Here is a 17,077-nt window from a genome sequence, read left to right as displayed (position 1 = left end):
GATATTTGGTATGAAACCCTTTATTGAAAATGAATAAAAATAAGAAAACATGTTCAGGAGTCCAGCCACAAGGGTTTGTTTTTAACTAAATTGTGAAACATTTAACATCTGCAATTTAATGTTTATTCTGAATGCCAAATGAATATAGCATAGTTAACCACTGGTCCAGCTGAAGCTCCAGTTAGAGACCACAGCATTTAAAGCTGTTTAATACCTTTACAAATCCAGTGTTTTCATAAATGAACTCATTTTATTTGGCATATAAAACACCACTGCATTCAACAGAAATAACATTTAATGCTTCAAGAGGAACAAATGGTTCACTTGAAGACTGACGACACAGACTGCATATGTAAAAATATACAGAATACTTCTACCTCCTGCATAAACATGAAAATGGATCCTTGGCGTGTGTTGCAGTAAACATAAGAATGTATAAGAGCAAGATGAAAAAATCCTTCTACTGGACATACTGTGTAGATGGTGTACATGAACATAAAATCCATGCATGAGTTACATTGCAAATTCATGTAGATAATTGCATGCCTGACCTGGACCGTCATTATTATTGTACTCATCTCAGTTAGAGGACCTTGGAAAACGTTGGTATGAACAGTACCTGACTGTTACATGACATTCATGAAGCCATCATTTGGTCCTGGTGGAGTGTCTTTAGAAACCTGATTGTATCTTGCTAAGAAACACAAGTGAAGAGGGCCCTTAGGTAAGCAATTATCACTAGTTTCAAGGAACCTTATACAAAATTGGTCATGGCTGAAACACTTTGTTTTGTTGCGGAATTACAACCCAGTAAAAAAAATATATACTCCAAGGTCCTCTACCTGAGATCAGTACGACCGGTCCAGGTCAGCCATTTTTATATAAGGCATGCAACAACCATAACTTGCCCAGGCACGGCCACTTTAATGAACATTCGTATTCTTAATGAACATTCTTGAGTTCTCAAATTCTTGTGTGCAAAAAAACCTGAACAATTTCAGAATTTTTGTCCAATTCCACTCTCCGATCTGGAGGAGAGCCCGTGTTGATCCGAAAATCCTAACGTACTTCTTCCAGACCCGACGGCCATTTAACCCCAACAGCGGGATTAAAGTGGCACATAAAACAGTGTCTTATACAGAAAATGTTTAGGTAAAAACAAATCAATCACACCTTTTACCTCCCACACCCGCTGCTACAGGACTGTTTTCCACATGCAAGATTCAGCCTCCCTCGCCACCACCAACCCTTTTAATGCAGAGGTCCCTAACTGCAGTCCCGGAGCCTGTGGCCCTTCACGGCTGGAGTTAGGGAGCTACACAACATGAACAGCATATGAATAATATATCCTTAATGTTACAAGACAAAAAATAAAATAAAACAAACAATGACTATCACCAGCAATCATTATTAGCCCTATAACCAAATGTGGCAGCCATTTGGTCATATTCAGATAACAACTCTTTTTAGTAGCTTTAGAAACATATATATTTACACTGATGGTAGTTTGGACCCATCCAACTATCCCAGAGGCTACTACGGCTGTGGTGGATCTATGGAAGGCCAAGCAGAGCTGTGCCCAGCAGATGTTACCCATATTCCTCATCCCGCTTTCTCCTACGTGACTGTAAGTAAATAGAAGCTCTAATTCATCATTAGTTGGTTCTCCTAACTCACCCACAGTTGTTCCAGCAGGCCTTCACCCCATTGCTTCAAAATCACACTCTGCCCCATGCCCTACACTTTAAAGGGGTGTCTTCCCAAACCACCACCACCATCCTGAAATAGCCCCGGAGAGAGAGAGGAAGGGAGAGAGGGACGGAGGGAGGGGATAAGAAAGGCTCCTGGGTCTTCTTTTCATTCCTGTCAGAGAGAAGCAGGTTTGTTTTCTTTAAGGGGTGACAATGATTTCCTGTCCGAAAAAGCAGAACAGACACATGTGTGTTCATGACTGAGCACAAGCATAGTCCAGCGAGCTGACATCCGCCATCACACACAATGCAAACCGTAGCGTCTCTAACCATTTCCCACTATGGAGCTGACTTTATAAGCTCTGCATTGAACGAATTCCAATCACCTCACACAAGACAAGAAATTCCTTATCATCATGTGTGATGCAACAATTCCAGCAGCAATGATATACAACTGCTGCCTTTAGAACTACAGTTTATTGCAATATGCCGTAAAACATACTGTAAACAATATGGCAAAAAGTTGCTATTGCTCATACGTGATATGTAATGTTTGTTATGATAATAATACTTACTTGCAGAAAGTACTGTATTTTTTAAATTTGCGTTCACTTAATTTAAATATCCTTTAACATGATATGAGCAAGTTGTATCTCGTACAACAATCCAAACCCACTGCCAGCAAGATAACTTCCTCATCCTCACACATAAAGAAATGCAGAACTAACCACGTCCCTGAGTTGCACGCCGAAGTAAAACGCTGCACGTTATTCCACAACAAGGAATAACAAGCAGGATATGGCTTAATTGCAACACAGTGTATGACTGGGTAGTCTTAACAAAACTCTACCTGCTTGATCATCTCTCCTGTCTTCTCAATCACGATGGTTTTGGCCTCCTTCACGGGAGATGTGGCCAGGTAGTCGTCACTCAGAAGACCCAGGATTGGATACTGGTTCCTGTATCTGGTTAAATTCAATGCTGTTTTCAATTCAACTCTTAATCCCCATTAATGATTATGTATTCTGATGCCACTGCAGTTCAAGCATTAAACAGAGACTAACAATCTCTGCCAATTTAGAAATAAGTGGGAATCAGAAATAAGTCTGAATTTACCTCTTAGTTATGATTGTCTTGGTGACATTCTTGGAGCTGTCATTCCTCTCTTGAAGTCGTCTGAGCTCCTGCACATTTGGAGAAGTATAATGAGCTTGTGAATACTAAAAAAAAAAATTAATTACAGTGTGCTCCCAGTGGAGGGAGCTCTTGTTGAGTTACATCATTCTGAAATCCTCCCCATGTAACTCTGAAAGAATGCTGTCAGACCAGATCACAAAATGTAAATGTATTTTCTTCATTGACACTCTAAAGTCCTCAATACCAGAATCTTTCATTCTGAACTTTTCAATTACATACAAATGTGTTATGGGCTTTCATACGTGTTAATTTAATATTAAAGCAATAATGGAAGAGAGACTTATAATAAGTAAAGAAAAATAAAGGCTTACGTAAAGGCTTACATAAACCAGATGTTCCTAAGCAACGTGATTCATGGAGAATCTTATCACATGGTGTTGGAACTAAGAACTATGAAATAAGGAGATGTGCGATATGTGGCGATATTGTAAGATACTTCCAGGATTCATTTTGCCAAAGCAAGTACCACATCAGACTTGACTGTTGTACCAAGGGTAGTTTGTTTCAACAAAGCAATTTAAATCATTTTGAAATATATACAGCTAAGAACCAATCATATATAAATACATTTTGGCTTGAGTGAAAGACATCAGGAGATGTGCTGTATTGTGAGTTCAGTCCTTTCGTGTAATTTAAAGAGCAAACACTTCAGTTTTTCACACTGTTAGGCTAAATAAGCCCTTAGTGTTCATTTTTCTTGTCCATATTGTGATCTATTTTTCTAAAAGAAAAAACACGTTCACTAGAGTCCACTGACCTCCTCCTGGCGCTTGATAAGAATCTCACGCTGCTCCAGCGTGGAAAGGAGCTCAGAAATGCGCAGCTGCAGACTCCTGTCACTGGACTGCACTGTGGTGGTCCGCTCTGTCTGGATTTTAATGAGCTGAGTCTGGACATACACATATTTAAGAGGAAACACACACATATACACACACAATTAAATATCCATTTTATGTCTGTGTGAGGAATATGATATTTATTTAGATTTACATTACATTTTTCTGGCCATTACAGAAAAACATCCGCACAATTGTCATCAGTGCTAAACTTTCATGACCTTTTAGCAGCATTTGGACCAAAAGAGCTTATCCATACACTTTAAATATTTATTTAAAATATTTTCAAGCATATCCGGGTTATGCGAACGGTATCTACAGATTGAGTCCTAGTGAACCAAACAAGAGATTGGATGGAAGAGATGGAAATTACAGCTACTTATGTAAGTCGTTCTGCATAAGAGCATCTGCCAAATGCTGTAAATGCAGACTCCCTGATCAAGAGCGACTTATATCCAATAAGTACAGGGACAAGAACTAGACTACTACCGCACTTTTTTTAAAATGTGTTAATGTTAGCACCTGTAACCAAAAATTCTACTTCTAAAACACAATGAAAAACCCTATTAGCTATTAGGTGGTACTCATCATGAGAAGTATGAAGAATAAGGATATACACTGTACAAACACTCACTAACACACATGCTGCACATCTGGGAACATTCAGGAAACCCTGCTCACCCGCAAGTTTTGGACTTCCCGGTCCTTCTCCTCACGCAGGGATTTGAGCATGTCATTGTACTGCCTGGACAATTCGTCTGATTTCATCTGCATAGTGGAGACACTGACCTGCCCCGCCAGCTGACAGAGACACAGACAGAAACATCACCATCCCTCAGAACTGTGTGTCTCATGACAGTGAAACAGACACAAGGCCAATCGCTTTGAGGGAAAGAGCTACTACCCTTCCTGGCAAATACAAAGATGGTAAAGTTCATTAACATTGCGCTTATCATGACACAACCTCATGATGTTATCCTGTATTCTGAAAAAGGTAGGTCTGAAGTAAGAACTGCCACTGTTTGCTACATTCAAGAGAATATTAACATAAATAATTACACAGTGTGGTGTTTTCATCCTTTATTTGTCCACATCTTTATTCATTTGGCCACCCATTAATATCCCTTACCTTCTGCCTCAGCATCTCATTCTCCTGCTCCAAAGCCCTGTTCCTGCCCTCCATCTCTTTGATGCGGAATGTCCGGTCTGTATCTGTATTTCGGCTGTTGAAGATCTGCTTTTCTAGGCTGCGTTGTGAGTTACTACTATCAGTCAACTGAGTCTAAACACAAAAAGAACATCTCATAAGACAAGACATAGACATGTGTGTGCCATTGTAAAAGACAATAATCTTGAGGAAGACGTACTAAATACATTCTAAAAATGAATGAATATGGCATTCAATCCTGAACCATAACACATACTGCACCAGTACAAGGTATGAAGTATAGAGAGTGGTGATTACTAGAGACAATAATGTCATAATTCCATCCAACAGGCCCAAGACTGCCAAGCCTCAATGGACTGTGGCTCCAGGCTGAGGCTACTACCACAGTCACATCAGCCCTTGTACTGTGTTTGGCTGAGAGAGTGAAGTTGAGATGTAATAAAATCTGACCTATCACTTTAAAGTTACACAATGGCTCCCATTCGCAAACTAATCATAATATACTAGTTTTTAAATAATTTTGTGGAATGACACCAACAGCAAAAGATTTTAGAATATGAAATGAAATGCCATCGACTTTCAAGGCAACTTCATAGCAACACTAAATGCTATAAAAATGCATAAAAGGCTGACAAAAATACAGTCCCTGACAAAAGTCTTGTCACTTGTGTACAAATTGACCTCAAGTGCCACTGAAATATATTTCTAATTAAGATTTTATTCCCAACAGCTTGTGTAATAATGTTTCAGTGCAAAACGAAACTGTCTATTCTAATATTCAAAGTTTGGTGAAGCCCATTGAGCCAATTTTTGCAAAAACATAAATGTTGTGGTCAAAAAGAAGCACAGTACACTAGACCATCACATCAACTACAACTAGACCTCTCTGTCTCAGCGTCAAGTACAGGGGATAAAAAAAAAAAAAAGATTTGACCTTTCTGTCTTGATTAAATGATAAATCTTTTTTCAGTGAAACTAATTCATTTCAATGCATTAAAAGGGTTTTTAGCTTTTCATTTAGATCTATTTCTAACAACAAGTCAGGTTAATAGCAGGTGTTTCTACAAAACAGATAAGCCAAGGACTGTAAAGCCAAATTTAACTCTTAATGTCGGTCTGTGGTGACAGTGCCCCCTACCTGTAGCCGCTGTTTGTCCCGACGCAAACTCTCAATTATCTGATCGTACTGTTGGAGCTGATCTGACTTGAAGGCAACGGTTCTCTCCAGGTCATCTTTCTCAGTCTCTAGCATCTGTATCAACAAACATGGTGAAAAGAAACTGTCTGGATAACAAACATATTTTGTAGGTGAGATTTCCTTTCTCTCTGTTAGCCCTCGACCACGGTGTGACCTGATATGGTGCACCATGGTACACAGTACCTTTAAAATGTTGTAGGGCAGAGTATTATTTACTTCTTTGCAAAAACAAAAAGTAGGCCAAGTTGATACTCTGACCACGATCAGAATCTGATGACATCATCTCACGCCACGCAGAAAGACACAACAATCGAGGAGATTAGTCCTGTGTTGCCGATTTGTCTGTCACCGGTGCTGTGGTGATTCAAATGGGAATTGGTGCATCGGTGTCTGGGATTAATTTTCTTTTGTGCACTCTTAACATGGAGAGTTACGTTGCAGTAGCTAAAACAGGGACTTAAACAGGATGTCTTAGTGTGTTACAATCTGATGAACAACCTTTTTTAAATGTTCGATTTTGGCTCTTTTTAACATGCACAAGTCCTCAATCTTTTCCAGATGTCAGGCTAAAAAACAATATCCTCTTAATGAACTACATTAATATTGTTCATTGCATCACACCAAATAACTCCTATATACTACAGACACAGATGTAATCCTTAAATTACAGCATACAGCATAAACACTAACCATGTATTACAATTAGCATTAACATTCTTCTCTAAATGCCATAATTGTCATGACAATATTTTGTGGCCTGTTATCCAAAAAAAGTACCAATTGTCACATGAAACCATAGATTTCTAAAATGTTCATTTGTCATCTCTGTAACTGGATTCTGGAAAAGAAGCATTTGTGAGACCAGAAGAATGCTGCTGTTCCCACGCTATATTTTTACATTTACATATCTGGCATTTACCAGACGCCCTTATCCAGAGCGACTTACAATCAGTAGTTACAGGGACAGTCCCCCTGGACGGTTACCTGTCTTGCTCAGGGACACAATGGTAGTAAGTGGGGCTTGAACCTGTGCCTTTGCGGTCTAGTTCATAGGGGAGGGTGTTACCCACTAGGCTACAGCACATTATGATGTAATATTTGTTCAGACAAGATCCCTCCCCTGCCTGGTTTTTCAGGGCACGCTCCAGGCCCCGCAGGTGATAAACGAAATGCGTGTTCTATTGATTTCTCTACTGCATTCAACTCGTGAACTGCATAATTACTGATGGGTAGATGACTTACACGCAAGTCCTTTTCCATGTGAACCAGAGATTCTTTCAGGCTGCCGAAGGTGCTCAGCAGCAGACTCATGGTCTTGTCTGAGGTCAGACGAGACTGAAAGGTAGAAAGCAGGGCTTGTAGACGGTGCTGTGCTTTGATACCGGGTTAGTAATAAAGAAGCAGATCGCCAACTCTGTTACACAGCTCTAATTTCGTTTTTGCTTTTACAGCTTCCTAAACTTGCCTGGACTAGACCATGTCATACTTTTTTACTACACACCCACTCCTTAGTTTTAATAGTTTCAGTTTCCTCCATGGGAAAAAAAACCCCACATGCCAAGTGGTTACATGATCATCATAGAGAAGGAACATCCTACCAGTTTCTGAACACCAGGCTACACCATGTAACCACAGCTCACCTGCAGTAGGTAGCGGATCTGCTGCTTGGTCAGTTCGGACAGGCCTTTGGGGATTAAGGCCTCCACCTCTTCCAGCTCCACCTGCAGAAAGACACAACAGGTTTTCATTCCAACACAATCTGCGTGAGCCAGTCTGTCCCTTCAGGCTCATCATGTCCTCCAGCGATGACAGAAGATGGATGACTCGGTTTAAAAAAAAAAACAATAAATGAATAAAGCGGATAAAACAGAAAGGCACCAGCCCCGCCCTACCTTGCTGATGGTGGGGTCCAGGAAGTTTTTTCTGCAAGGGAGACATGACAGAACATGAGAGCGTGATAGCCATGTTAAACAGGCCTCGGCGCAACACAGATCCACGCGGGGCAGGGAACGAGAACGTGTGTTTGCCCTGTGACTCACTGCACAAACGAACGTTCTAGTTCACAGCCTCGTCTACACCTGAGGATATTCTGAGAAAGGAGGGCATGAGAGGTGAGGCGGGGCCGGGAGATGCACTCATATTTGTTCAACGTGGCAGGCATGCGGTAGTGTGGGCCTTCTAGGGGTGAAAGAGCAGGTGGAGCTACCTACCGTCCTATCTTCTCCACATGCTTGGAAACATAAGAGTGGATGTCGACGTTCTTGCGGTAAACCTCTGCCAGCAACTCGCCAAAGTAGCGCGTGTCAAGTTTCGCCACAGGCTCAGGCTCGGACAATATGGTCTTCATCTCCACCTTCCTCACCACCTCTTCCAGGACCCGTCTGTCCTCCTCAACCTGGGCAGAAACATTATTTGTGCGTTTACTCATCATGCTTAATGAGCAACAACTTAAATGTACTTCCTTTCTTTTTAAATTGCACAGACTGATTTACACCAGTGGTTGCAGGTTTACCATAATTACTGGGGAGGAACTGATATGTGACTGCAGATATTGACCTTGTTGCCAGGCACCAGCATCTCAGAAAATTCACTGATGCTTATGATCTGGCAGTCTGGGCAAAACTTGTGTGTCAATTCTTGGTATCAATGCTTCCCTACTGTTACTCTTGCAGCATGGTACCTCCCTATGACCACGGTTCTTGCGTATTTCAGACACAAACCAGTTTATTCATGATGAGATGATGTAGATGTAGACAATGCTGTTTGGTGGGTAGAAGGCTAAAAAAGTATGTAACCGTAAATAATATCTGCATTAAACTGCATGGATTCATGAGATTTGGACAAAAAAAAAAAAAAGTTAAGTTAGACTGAATTTGTGCTCATTCAAAGATACAGGGACTAGCTTACAGTTCAATTACTTTAATGAATTTGAATATGTTTTCTTTCCCTTTCCAAAAAAGGGAATAAGTAATTAAACAAACAAAAATGTCTGCATCAAAGTTCAACTGTTATTCTGAACACCTCTCGACATTGGTCCACAAACGCTGCAACCATAATAATTACTGTTGCCCCTGACTGACTCTTGCACTCATGTCGCAGCAAGTCCTGAAAACGGATTATCTGCACTCTGGGCTAAACCATTAGCGCTCTTATCTCGTCCTTTGACATGACATTACTAACATACTAACAGGCTTCTTTCACCAGCTGCCTAACCGAAAATTGCCCATTTACTGACACCGCCTTCAGTTTCCTATGCATTTTGTCAGTATAATGCAGGGCCTGTGCAACGCGTTGTCACTTTCTGCATATTTTTAGTGTCTCCAGGATGGTTCCTTCTGCTAGAGAGGGCTGGTTTCAACAGTGAGATGTTGTCTTGCCACTAGCAAAAGTTTAAATATCGCTGTATACGCCCACAGCCATAAAACTTGTTCCCAGTGTGTCCACAATAAGCCACTGTCATTTCTGGCACTCTTTCTGCACTGAGATGACAATTCTCATTACATCGCAGTCAGAAGCTTGCAGGTTGGATTCGAAGGACGTGAACGTCAGAGCGCAGCATGGCTTCCAGCAATTTGCTGGACTTGAACCAGCTTGCTCCGTTTTTACGGCAAAGCCCGAGCTTCTGAGTGGAGCTTGGTTTCCATTATTATCGGTGTTTTTTCTCTTTGCTCAGATGTCGTCCCTGCTAGAGATAACTCAGGTACTGGAACAACTGAGAGTCGCCTTTGTACTTGAAACCCAAAGGCCACCTCGAACTTTGGACGATGTCCACGTATCAAATTTCAGCTACATAGAGCGGAGCCCAGTTAGTCTATTCATGATTTCGTAAAATAACAAAAATCGAATCAAAAATAACTCACACTCAGCAAAATACCAGCTCATAATTGCACAATTATAAGCACAGTATCAGCCTAGTATAAGGGGCTCGGTTTTTCAAAATCGTCCTTAGGCAATTGAAAAAAAAACCTACCATTTCTAGATTCTAGATTATGTAAGTTTGGTTTGAATAGGTCATTTCACACGGATGGCGGGGGGGAGGGGGTTATGTGGCTCCTTAACAGGGGTGTGGCAGAGCGGTGGCGCAGGATTCCTCAGTGGAAAGTGTTTGTGTGCAATCTTCAGCGCCTGCGGAGGAGTCGGACGAACTACAGAGGCTTCCAGACCACCAGTCAGGCATCTGCTACTTCTGCGTCTGAACTGATGTAAAAATGCCAAAAGTTTTTTCAACTGTTCATAAAAGAGGACTACAAACAGAAACATTTGCATACAAAGCATGCAAATTTTTCCACACGGTTTTATGAAGGGGATTACCTGGAAGCTATTGTTCTTATGGGGCGTGTTAATTAATGGAACATTCTTAGCATGCCAATGACACTGGGGAGTGAGGGAGGTGGAGATAAAACTCCTCCCACAGCGCTACAACACAACTGGTTTCAGGCAACAACGAAAAAAAAAAAACTAAAACTGTTCTAAATTAAGTAAGTATTTCTGCAATCATTTCAAATGTTAATGATACCCAAATGAATCGTGACCTTAGTGGTTATGAATCATCTGGGCAGCCAGCCTGCCATTTAAAAGATTCATTCAGACCCAGCTATGGCAGCCCACCTTCCTTCCAAGATCTACACCTGACCATGAAATCTACCCCAATTCTCTCACAACATGAATGCACTATGATGGCAATTCCACACTTGCTTCAATTGAAAAGTTAATTATACAGTTTTGGGGTTTATTCTACATGGCCTGTGAAGTCTTGACTCTGGTGAACCTTACACACTTTTCAAGGTGTAATAAATCTGTCTGCCAAATGAATGAATGGAAATGTGATTCAATTACAAGCAAGTGGTGGTTTAATAATCCCTCACTGGCATCATCAGAAACTGAATTTTGATTTTTAAAAATCATTTGGGGGAACAATGCTGAGGTTGAAGACTTCAAGCACTGCTTGCAACAGGATCCAGCAAGCACACGGCCTAAAAAAAGGGTTGATAAATAAGCGTGGGAAAGAAACATGTGACAGTGGTCCTCAGGGCAGGACTTCTTTCCAAAGTCCATAAACATTGGTATTCTCTTCTGTTAGGACAGGAAAACTTAATGGATCATCAGCATACCTGACAAGGACTAGAGAATTATGAATTATGACAGAGTCCATCAACAACTAAACTGGCACTGAGGTCCCCTTGGGCAAGGTACCGTCCCCACACACTGCTCCCCGGGCGCCTGTCATGGCTGCCCTCTGCTCACTAAGGTGATGGGTTAAATGCCGAGGACAAGTTTTGTTGTGTCACCGTGTCCTGTGCTTGCTGTGTATCACAATGACAAAAAAAATTACTTCCTCTTTATCCAATAATCTACAAGCATATACGAAGAATCACACTGTTTAGTATTTTCTGCCACATGCCACAACTGTACTTTCTAATCATTTATTATTTGCAATCATGCATGAGGCTACAAATAGTGTAATACATATTTATAAGCCAGTAAAACAGACAGACGCATATTTGACCTATGAGAAATCTGAATTTAACCAACCAGCCAGATGAGTAAAAAGTTCACCTTAGACATTGTGACAGGTTTGTCACGCGGGACCGTTTGCATTTACGCATATTCGGATACTGTCATCTCTCTCTCTGCTTTTCCTAGACATTCGGCCCCATGAACGGGGCTTCTCTCTGCACCCATTCAGAAGGAACTGGGTCAGCCTGTGATCCAAAGACAACATGGTAACAAAGAAGGAAAAGTGAGCCGCCGCTATGAAAGGAAACGAACGGGAGGCCGGGTCTCGGCTTTCAGGCAGCGGGTCTGTGTGCGGTACACCGCTACTCTACTACGCGAAATAAAAGCCTCGTTTCTTTATCCTCTACGGCTACACAGCTTTGTGTTGGAATGTTCTGTCTGCTTCTCCTTCCATACCGGTGGTTATGAAGGAACGTCTGAGACACCTGGAACACAAAACCACAGTCCATTCCCAAAACAGACCCGGGCAAAACAACTGTTTAGGTGAGTCAGCCCTTTTGGTTCATCTGTGGGGTGTTTTTGCTGAAAACACCTTGTCAGAGAAGGTCTGCAGGAGTTCAACACTGGCAATGATGCCGGCGTGCCAAATGTACAAAACAAACACATACAATTCAGGACTTCAGCCAACAGATTACTCCCATAAAACCCTGTAATCACAAGTGACATTGAAGAGCCAAGCCCTGCTATTAGGGCAAAAAACAAGACGGCAAGACGCTAAAACGAACGAGATCCGCGAAGAAACCGGCTTCCAGAAAGAAGCACACTGTATCTTTACATTTACATTTACAGTGCTTATCAGACGCCCTTATCCAGAGCGACTTACAATCAGTATTTACAGGGACCCCCCTGGAGCAACTCAGGGTTAAGTGTCTTGCTCAGGGACACAATGGTAGTAAGTGGGATTCGAACCTGGGTCTTCTGGTTCATAGGCGAGTGTGTTACCCACTAGGCTACTACCACCCACCCAACTTTCAGACATCTTTACAAGGTCTGAAAGTTGCGTCGTGGCAACTGGACTTTCTTCCTTTAAGGTAGAGACGTTTCATTCTGCATCCACAGGACTTTGTCAAATGTCTGAAAGTTGCGTTGTGGCAACTGGACTTTCTTTCTTTCTTTGACCAAGTCCTGTGGATGAAACGTCTCCACCTTAAAGAAAGGGAGTCCAGTTGCCACGATGCAACTTTCAGACTAATTCACCTGGATGACTGAAAATCTTCACAAGTTCACCGCCCCCCCTCAGCCATGTCCTAATGACCAGGTGAACGTGCCACCGCACACCTGCTTCCCCCTCCGCTGGTCTGCTTCCGTCCAGATGAGGTAAAATGAGGGGGCGCGCGCAGATGCTCTGGGTTGCGAGGGGGGAAAAAAGAGCCACAAATCATCTGTTTAAAACCATTGCGTAATACTGCATGCCATAAGGGAGAGAAAGGGGCGTGGCAGACCCCTCGTTTAAAGCGACAACATCCTCATTAGCAAAAGTAATTGTGTTCACCAACGTATAATCATTTTCGTGCAACGTTGCCTCGTTTTTCGGTACATTCCGCAGCGTGTGAACTGCACTATTCCCGGCTTCCCCGTACACTCACCCCACCGGGGGCAGGAATGGCGGCTCCATCACTATGTGCAGAATCTAAAGACACCAAGGCAGGGGCTTCATGCATCTGGTGAGCGCACTGTATTTCCTCGTTTCACATTCGGTCGTCATCGCACGGCTCCAACAGAATACGTCACCACGTGTCTCTTCTCTTCGATGGCCAATACTTTTGTGATGTGCTCAGACATGCGCCTATCTGCAGAGCGCCTAGAGAAACGCTTGAACGCAAACTTGTTTAATGGAGACCCAGCAGGCAAATTCCTTCTAGGCCCGAAGTTCCTTTCTCTAACGCAAAATGCCTGAATGCTTCACTAACCAAATACACCGGTTAAAAAAAAACTTTGTTTTTTTTCAAGTGCTCTACTTTGTCCTTAAACACAAAAGCCAGAATTCTGTACTGTACAATGTTACATTCTAGATTATCCTTTGTTCGATTATGGAGTTGCTGTTTAATAGCCGTGTACACATGGCCAGCGGTTGGGGAATTGATAACAGATAATGTCCACCAGTGTTCATACATACTGTGGAACAGATAAGCGCAGCTCGCTTCCTATAACTCGGCCACTGACACATGCTCAGCGGTGTGTGGATGGTCAGAGCCCGAGGGCATGCAGTAAAAAAAAAGTAAAAAAAAAAACACAGCATGAGAACTTGAACCTCGGGTAAAAAAAAAAAAAAACTTGCATCGTGTAAAATGCACACACGAGTGGATGCGGATGAGGTTATTTTATTAAACAATTCTGACAGCAACATTTCACACAATTAATGAACGGAATCTAATCCCATCCATCACGACTCCCACTGCTGCAGCAATGCTATAACTCATGAACAACTGTTTTGAATAAGATCACCTATTTAGCTACTATTGAAAACGAAGATGCTGATAGCGGGCATAAATCCTACATTACATAGCCCTGCCTCGGCTTATTGCGGCTTTTCAGTGAGCTCTCACTGCCGCACTCTTAAAAAAAAAACTCGTCTGGCCAGACAACTCGACCCAGAGTACAACAAACACAAAAGAAATGCCACTGTCTATTTGAAGATATTTTGCTGTCTAAGCTAAAATCCCAGCACCCAAAAATACTTGCATTACATCAAGCACAGATTGTAAGACGAAGGCCTCTGGGAGTCTAGAGGTCAAGGGGCAGCTTTTGTGAAGTTGCTGGGCTCTTTCATTTTTACGAGCTAAGCTTTGCATCAGAAAAAAATTAATCCAGTCTGACATCTCACCACACCCTGTCCACGCCCCGTAGGTCGAGTTACACACAGTGGAACTTGGACATACTTGCATAAGTGCACTACTGTTCGAATGTTTAGGGTCATTTGGAAATGTCCTTTGGAAACAATAAAAGAACAGAAAACAGTGATTGAGAAGCTTAGAAAAAATGATGCAGTCAAACCGCCATTTGCTGCTGCACCAGATCCTCGACTAACGTGAAGAAGGCCGGGTCACTCGCTTCTTTAATCAGTGCAACTGTACTAATCACAAAAGGCTTTTCTAATAATCAATTGCCTTTAATTCAGTTGCAGACTTGCATTAGCAAACACAGAATTCTGTTATAACTAAAGTAAAATTGGTGCTGATAAACTCCCCCTGTCTGCATAAATTCCATCGTTTACAGACATTTCTGTTTACAACGTGAACAAACGTCTGGACGGGAGTTTTGATCAATTCGCTCATCAGGGGTGCAAAGTGTCCATCTGTGGTAAAAGGTTCGAGAGTCCGGGAACAGGAAGAGATGGTACGAATGCATTCACCTGTGCCTGCATTCACGAATAATTAAACAGGGCTGTATGTGTCCCAAATGTCACCAGAAAAATACACGTTTCCTTGCTGAAAATGTGTCCAGGCACAGCGTTTAGGTGCTGTGTGTGTGTGTGTGTGTGCGTGTGTGTGTGAACCTCACCTCCTGGTGAACAGGCTCAGGGCTCTTGGTAGGACTCGGCGTCTGGCTGAACACAGATGCGGATTTTCCATTCAGAGTCTGTAAGCAGAACGAAACGCCATGGGCGCGTCACACCGGGAAACAGACACTGGCGTGCGGTGCGGGGACAGGTTATCAGGACGAAGCCTGATGAGGTGTGGATGCAAAGGTTTTACGATACGACCTCAGGATAATTTCATTCACGCATGCACGATGCATGGCTGTCCATAGACGGTGTATAACCTCCACACTTCATCACTACTTCGTATTGCTGTGTAATATTACTGTTATTAGTCTGAAAGTTGAGTCGTGGCAACTGCATCCACAGAACTTTGTCAATCTGATTGTCCAGAAAGTCCAGTTGCCACGACTCAACTTTCAGACAACTTCACCTGGATGACGTTTATTATCATTGTACCATTCTAGCTGTTGACAGCGACATTATTCGGTCCGGTGCTCACCTCGACATGGTGGAAAAGCTCCGACTCGTCGCCGCTGCTCATGCTGACCCGCTGCAGGTACATCGGCGACACGACCTGCGGCATGACCTGCTGCACCACCTGCGGCATGACCTGCGGCACCACCTGCTGCGCCTGGTTCACCAGCACGTACGAGTCCGCCCGCGGCTGCATGGGCACCAGGTAGCGCATGTTCCCGTACACCACGCTCCCGTCCGCGGCGCCGTTCACGTACTGCAGCTGCGGGACGCCGGGCGACACGCCGACGGTCTTGTAGGCGGCGCCGGCCACCCCGTTCACGGCGAGCGGACCCACGGCCGCCTGCAGCACCGTCTTCGTCCCGGGCTCGGACGCCAGCAGCGTCCGGGCGAAGGAGGAACTCGGCGAGTAGGGCAGGGTCATGTCGGCGGCGGCGGCGGCGGAGAGGGGGCTTCGGGCGTCGTTCCGGAGTGAACCAGCGGACGGAGCGCCGCGGAGCTTCCTCGCTTCCTCCTGCTTCCCGTGGGCGGAATTCCCGCCCGGAGTGGGAGGGCGGAGTGGAGCGAAGCGGACGAACTGGATTTCGTCAGGTGGTCGACCTGCTCGGCATTTTTATGTTCGTTTAGGACTTTTTCTTTTTTCTTAAGTACTTTCTTTAATGAAAGTAAATTGCGGGTAAAGTTAAACATTTCTGCACCCGAGAAATATACAGGGTGGGCCATTTATATGGATACACCTTAATAAAATGGGAATGGTTGGTGATATTAACGTCCTGTTTGTGGCACATTAGCATATGTGAGGGGGCGAACTTTTCAAGATGGGTGCTGACCATAGTGGCCATTTTGGATCCAACTTGTCTTTTTTCAATAGGAAGGTGGGTCGTGTGACACATCGAATTTATTGGTAATTTCGCAAGAAAAACAACGGTGTGCTCGGTTTTAACGTAACTATATTCTTTCATGAGTCATTTACAAGTTTCTGGCCACTTATAAAATGTGTTCAATGTCACCAACCATTCCCATTTTATTAAGGTGTATCCATATAAATGGCCCACTCTGTATATTTGTGTGCTCTGTTTTTCAGGTTTAGGATCTTTGTTTTCCATGTAATAATACTGTTGTTAATTCGGAGTGAGTGCGTTACATTTTTCTGGGTTTGAAAAAGTAAATTGTGATCCTAACATTTTACTTCCTGCCCCTCCCGACTGGACGTGTGGCGATGTGTTCCTGCTCCGAATGGGGGGAACAGCCGCGATGTGGCGGGGAAGTAAAGCTGCGTTAAAGCGAGTAAATGGAGCCACTTTATTCCTACAAGGCCTCCACCATGGCGCCGCAGACGGCAAGACGACTCGCGTTGCATCAGCCTCCCTCGACTCTTCTACAGGGAGCCCGAAGAGGGTAGTAGTGGCCTAGTGGGTAACACACTCGCCTAATGAACCAGAAGACCCAGGTTCAAATCCCACTTACTACCATTGTGTCCCTGAGCAAGACACTTAACCCTGAGTTGCTCCAGGG

At 43.3% G+C, this 17,077-nt stretch overlaps 1 protein-coding gene and 1 long non-coding RNA gene across 4 annotated transcripts; one reads left to right on the top strand and one right to left on the bottom strand.

Moving 5' to 3' along the window:
* pof1b (POF1B actin binding protein) lies at positions 1-16,101 on the bottom strand. Of its 3 annotated transcripts, none has more exons than XM_028984748.1 (13): positions 15,588-16,101; positions 15,109-15,186; positions 8,301-8,485; positions 7,983-8,013; positions 7,731-7,811; positions 7,333-7,425; positions 6,031-6,144; positions 4,854-5,006; positions 4,406-4,522; positions 3,646-3,777; positions 2,808-2,875; positions 2,542-2,656; positions 1-1,912 (listed from the first exon to the last, which is right to left on the bottom strand). In XM_028984748.1, exons 1-13 carry the CDS (start codon positions 15,984-15,986, stop codon positions 1,892-1,894), a joined length of 1,587 nt encoding a protein of 528 aa, XP_028840581.1. In that variant the 5' UTR covers positions 15,987-16,101; the 3' UTR covers positions 1-1,891. The 3 variants fall into 3 exon arrangements, with proteins under 3 accessions (XP_028840581.1, XP_028840580.1, XP_028840582.1); XM_028984747.1 differs by having other exon boundaries at positions 4,406-4,525; positions 15,588-16,100; XM_028984749.1 differs by having other exon boundaries at positions 1-1,863; positions 4,406-4,525; positions 15,588-16,100.
* Positions 15,104-17,035, top strand: LOC114793082 (uncharacterized). Its single transcript, XR_003750193.1, has 3 exons — positions 15,104-15,281; positions 15,553-16,153; positions 16,812-17,035. It is a non-coding gene; the product is annotated as an uncharacterized LOC114793082 (long non-coding RNA).
* Positions 17,036-17,077: the final 42 nt, after the last annotated feature.

The sequence above is a fragment of the Denticeps clupeoides genome, chromosome 6 (genome assembly GCF_900700375.1).
Source record: "Denticeps clupeoides chromosome 6, fDenClu1.1, whole genome shotgun sequence".
Taxonomy (NCBI): Eukaryota; Metazoa; Chordata; class Actinopteri; order Clupeiformes; family Denticipitidae; genus Denticeps; species Denticeps clupeoides.
This window is presented reverse-complemented; position numbering and strand designations above follow the sequence as displayed.

Excerpts from the sequence above, each read along its gene's own strand:
- pof1b (XM_028984747.1), bottom strand. The coding sequence starts at position 15,986 with ATGACCCTGCCCTACTCGCCGAGTTCCTCCTTCGCCCGGACGCTGCTG. Across the intron at positions 8,014-8,300 it reads CATGTGGAGAAGATAGGACG|AAAAAACTTCCTGGACCCCA; the intron begins GTAGGTAGCTCC and ends TCTCCCTTGCAG. Across the intron at positions 2,657-2,807 it reads AAGACAATCATAACTAAGAG|ATACAGGAACCAGTATCCAA; the intron begins GTAAATTCAGAC and ends GAATTTAACCAG.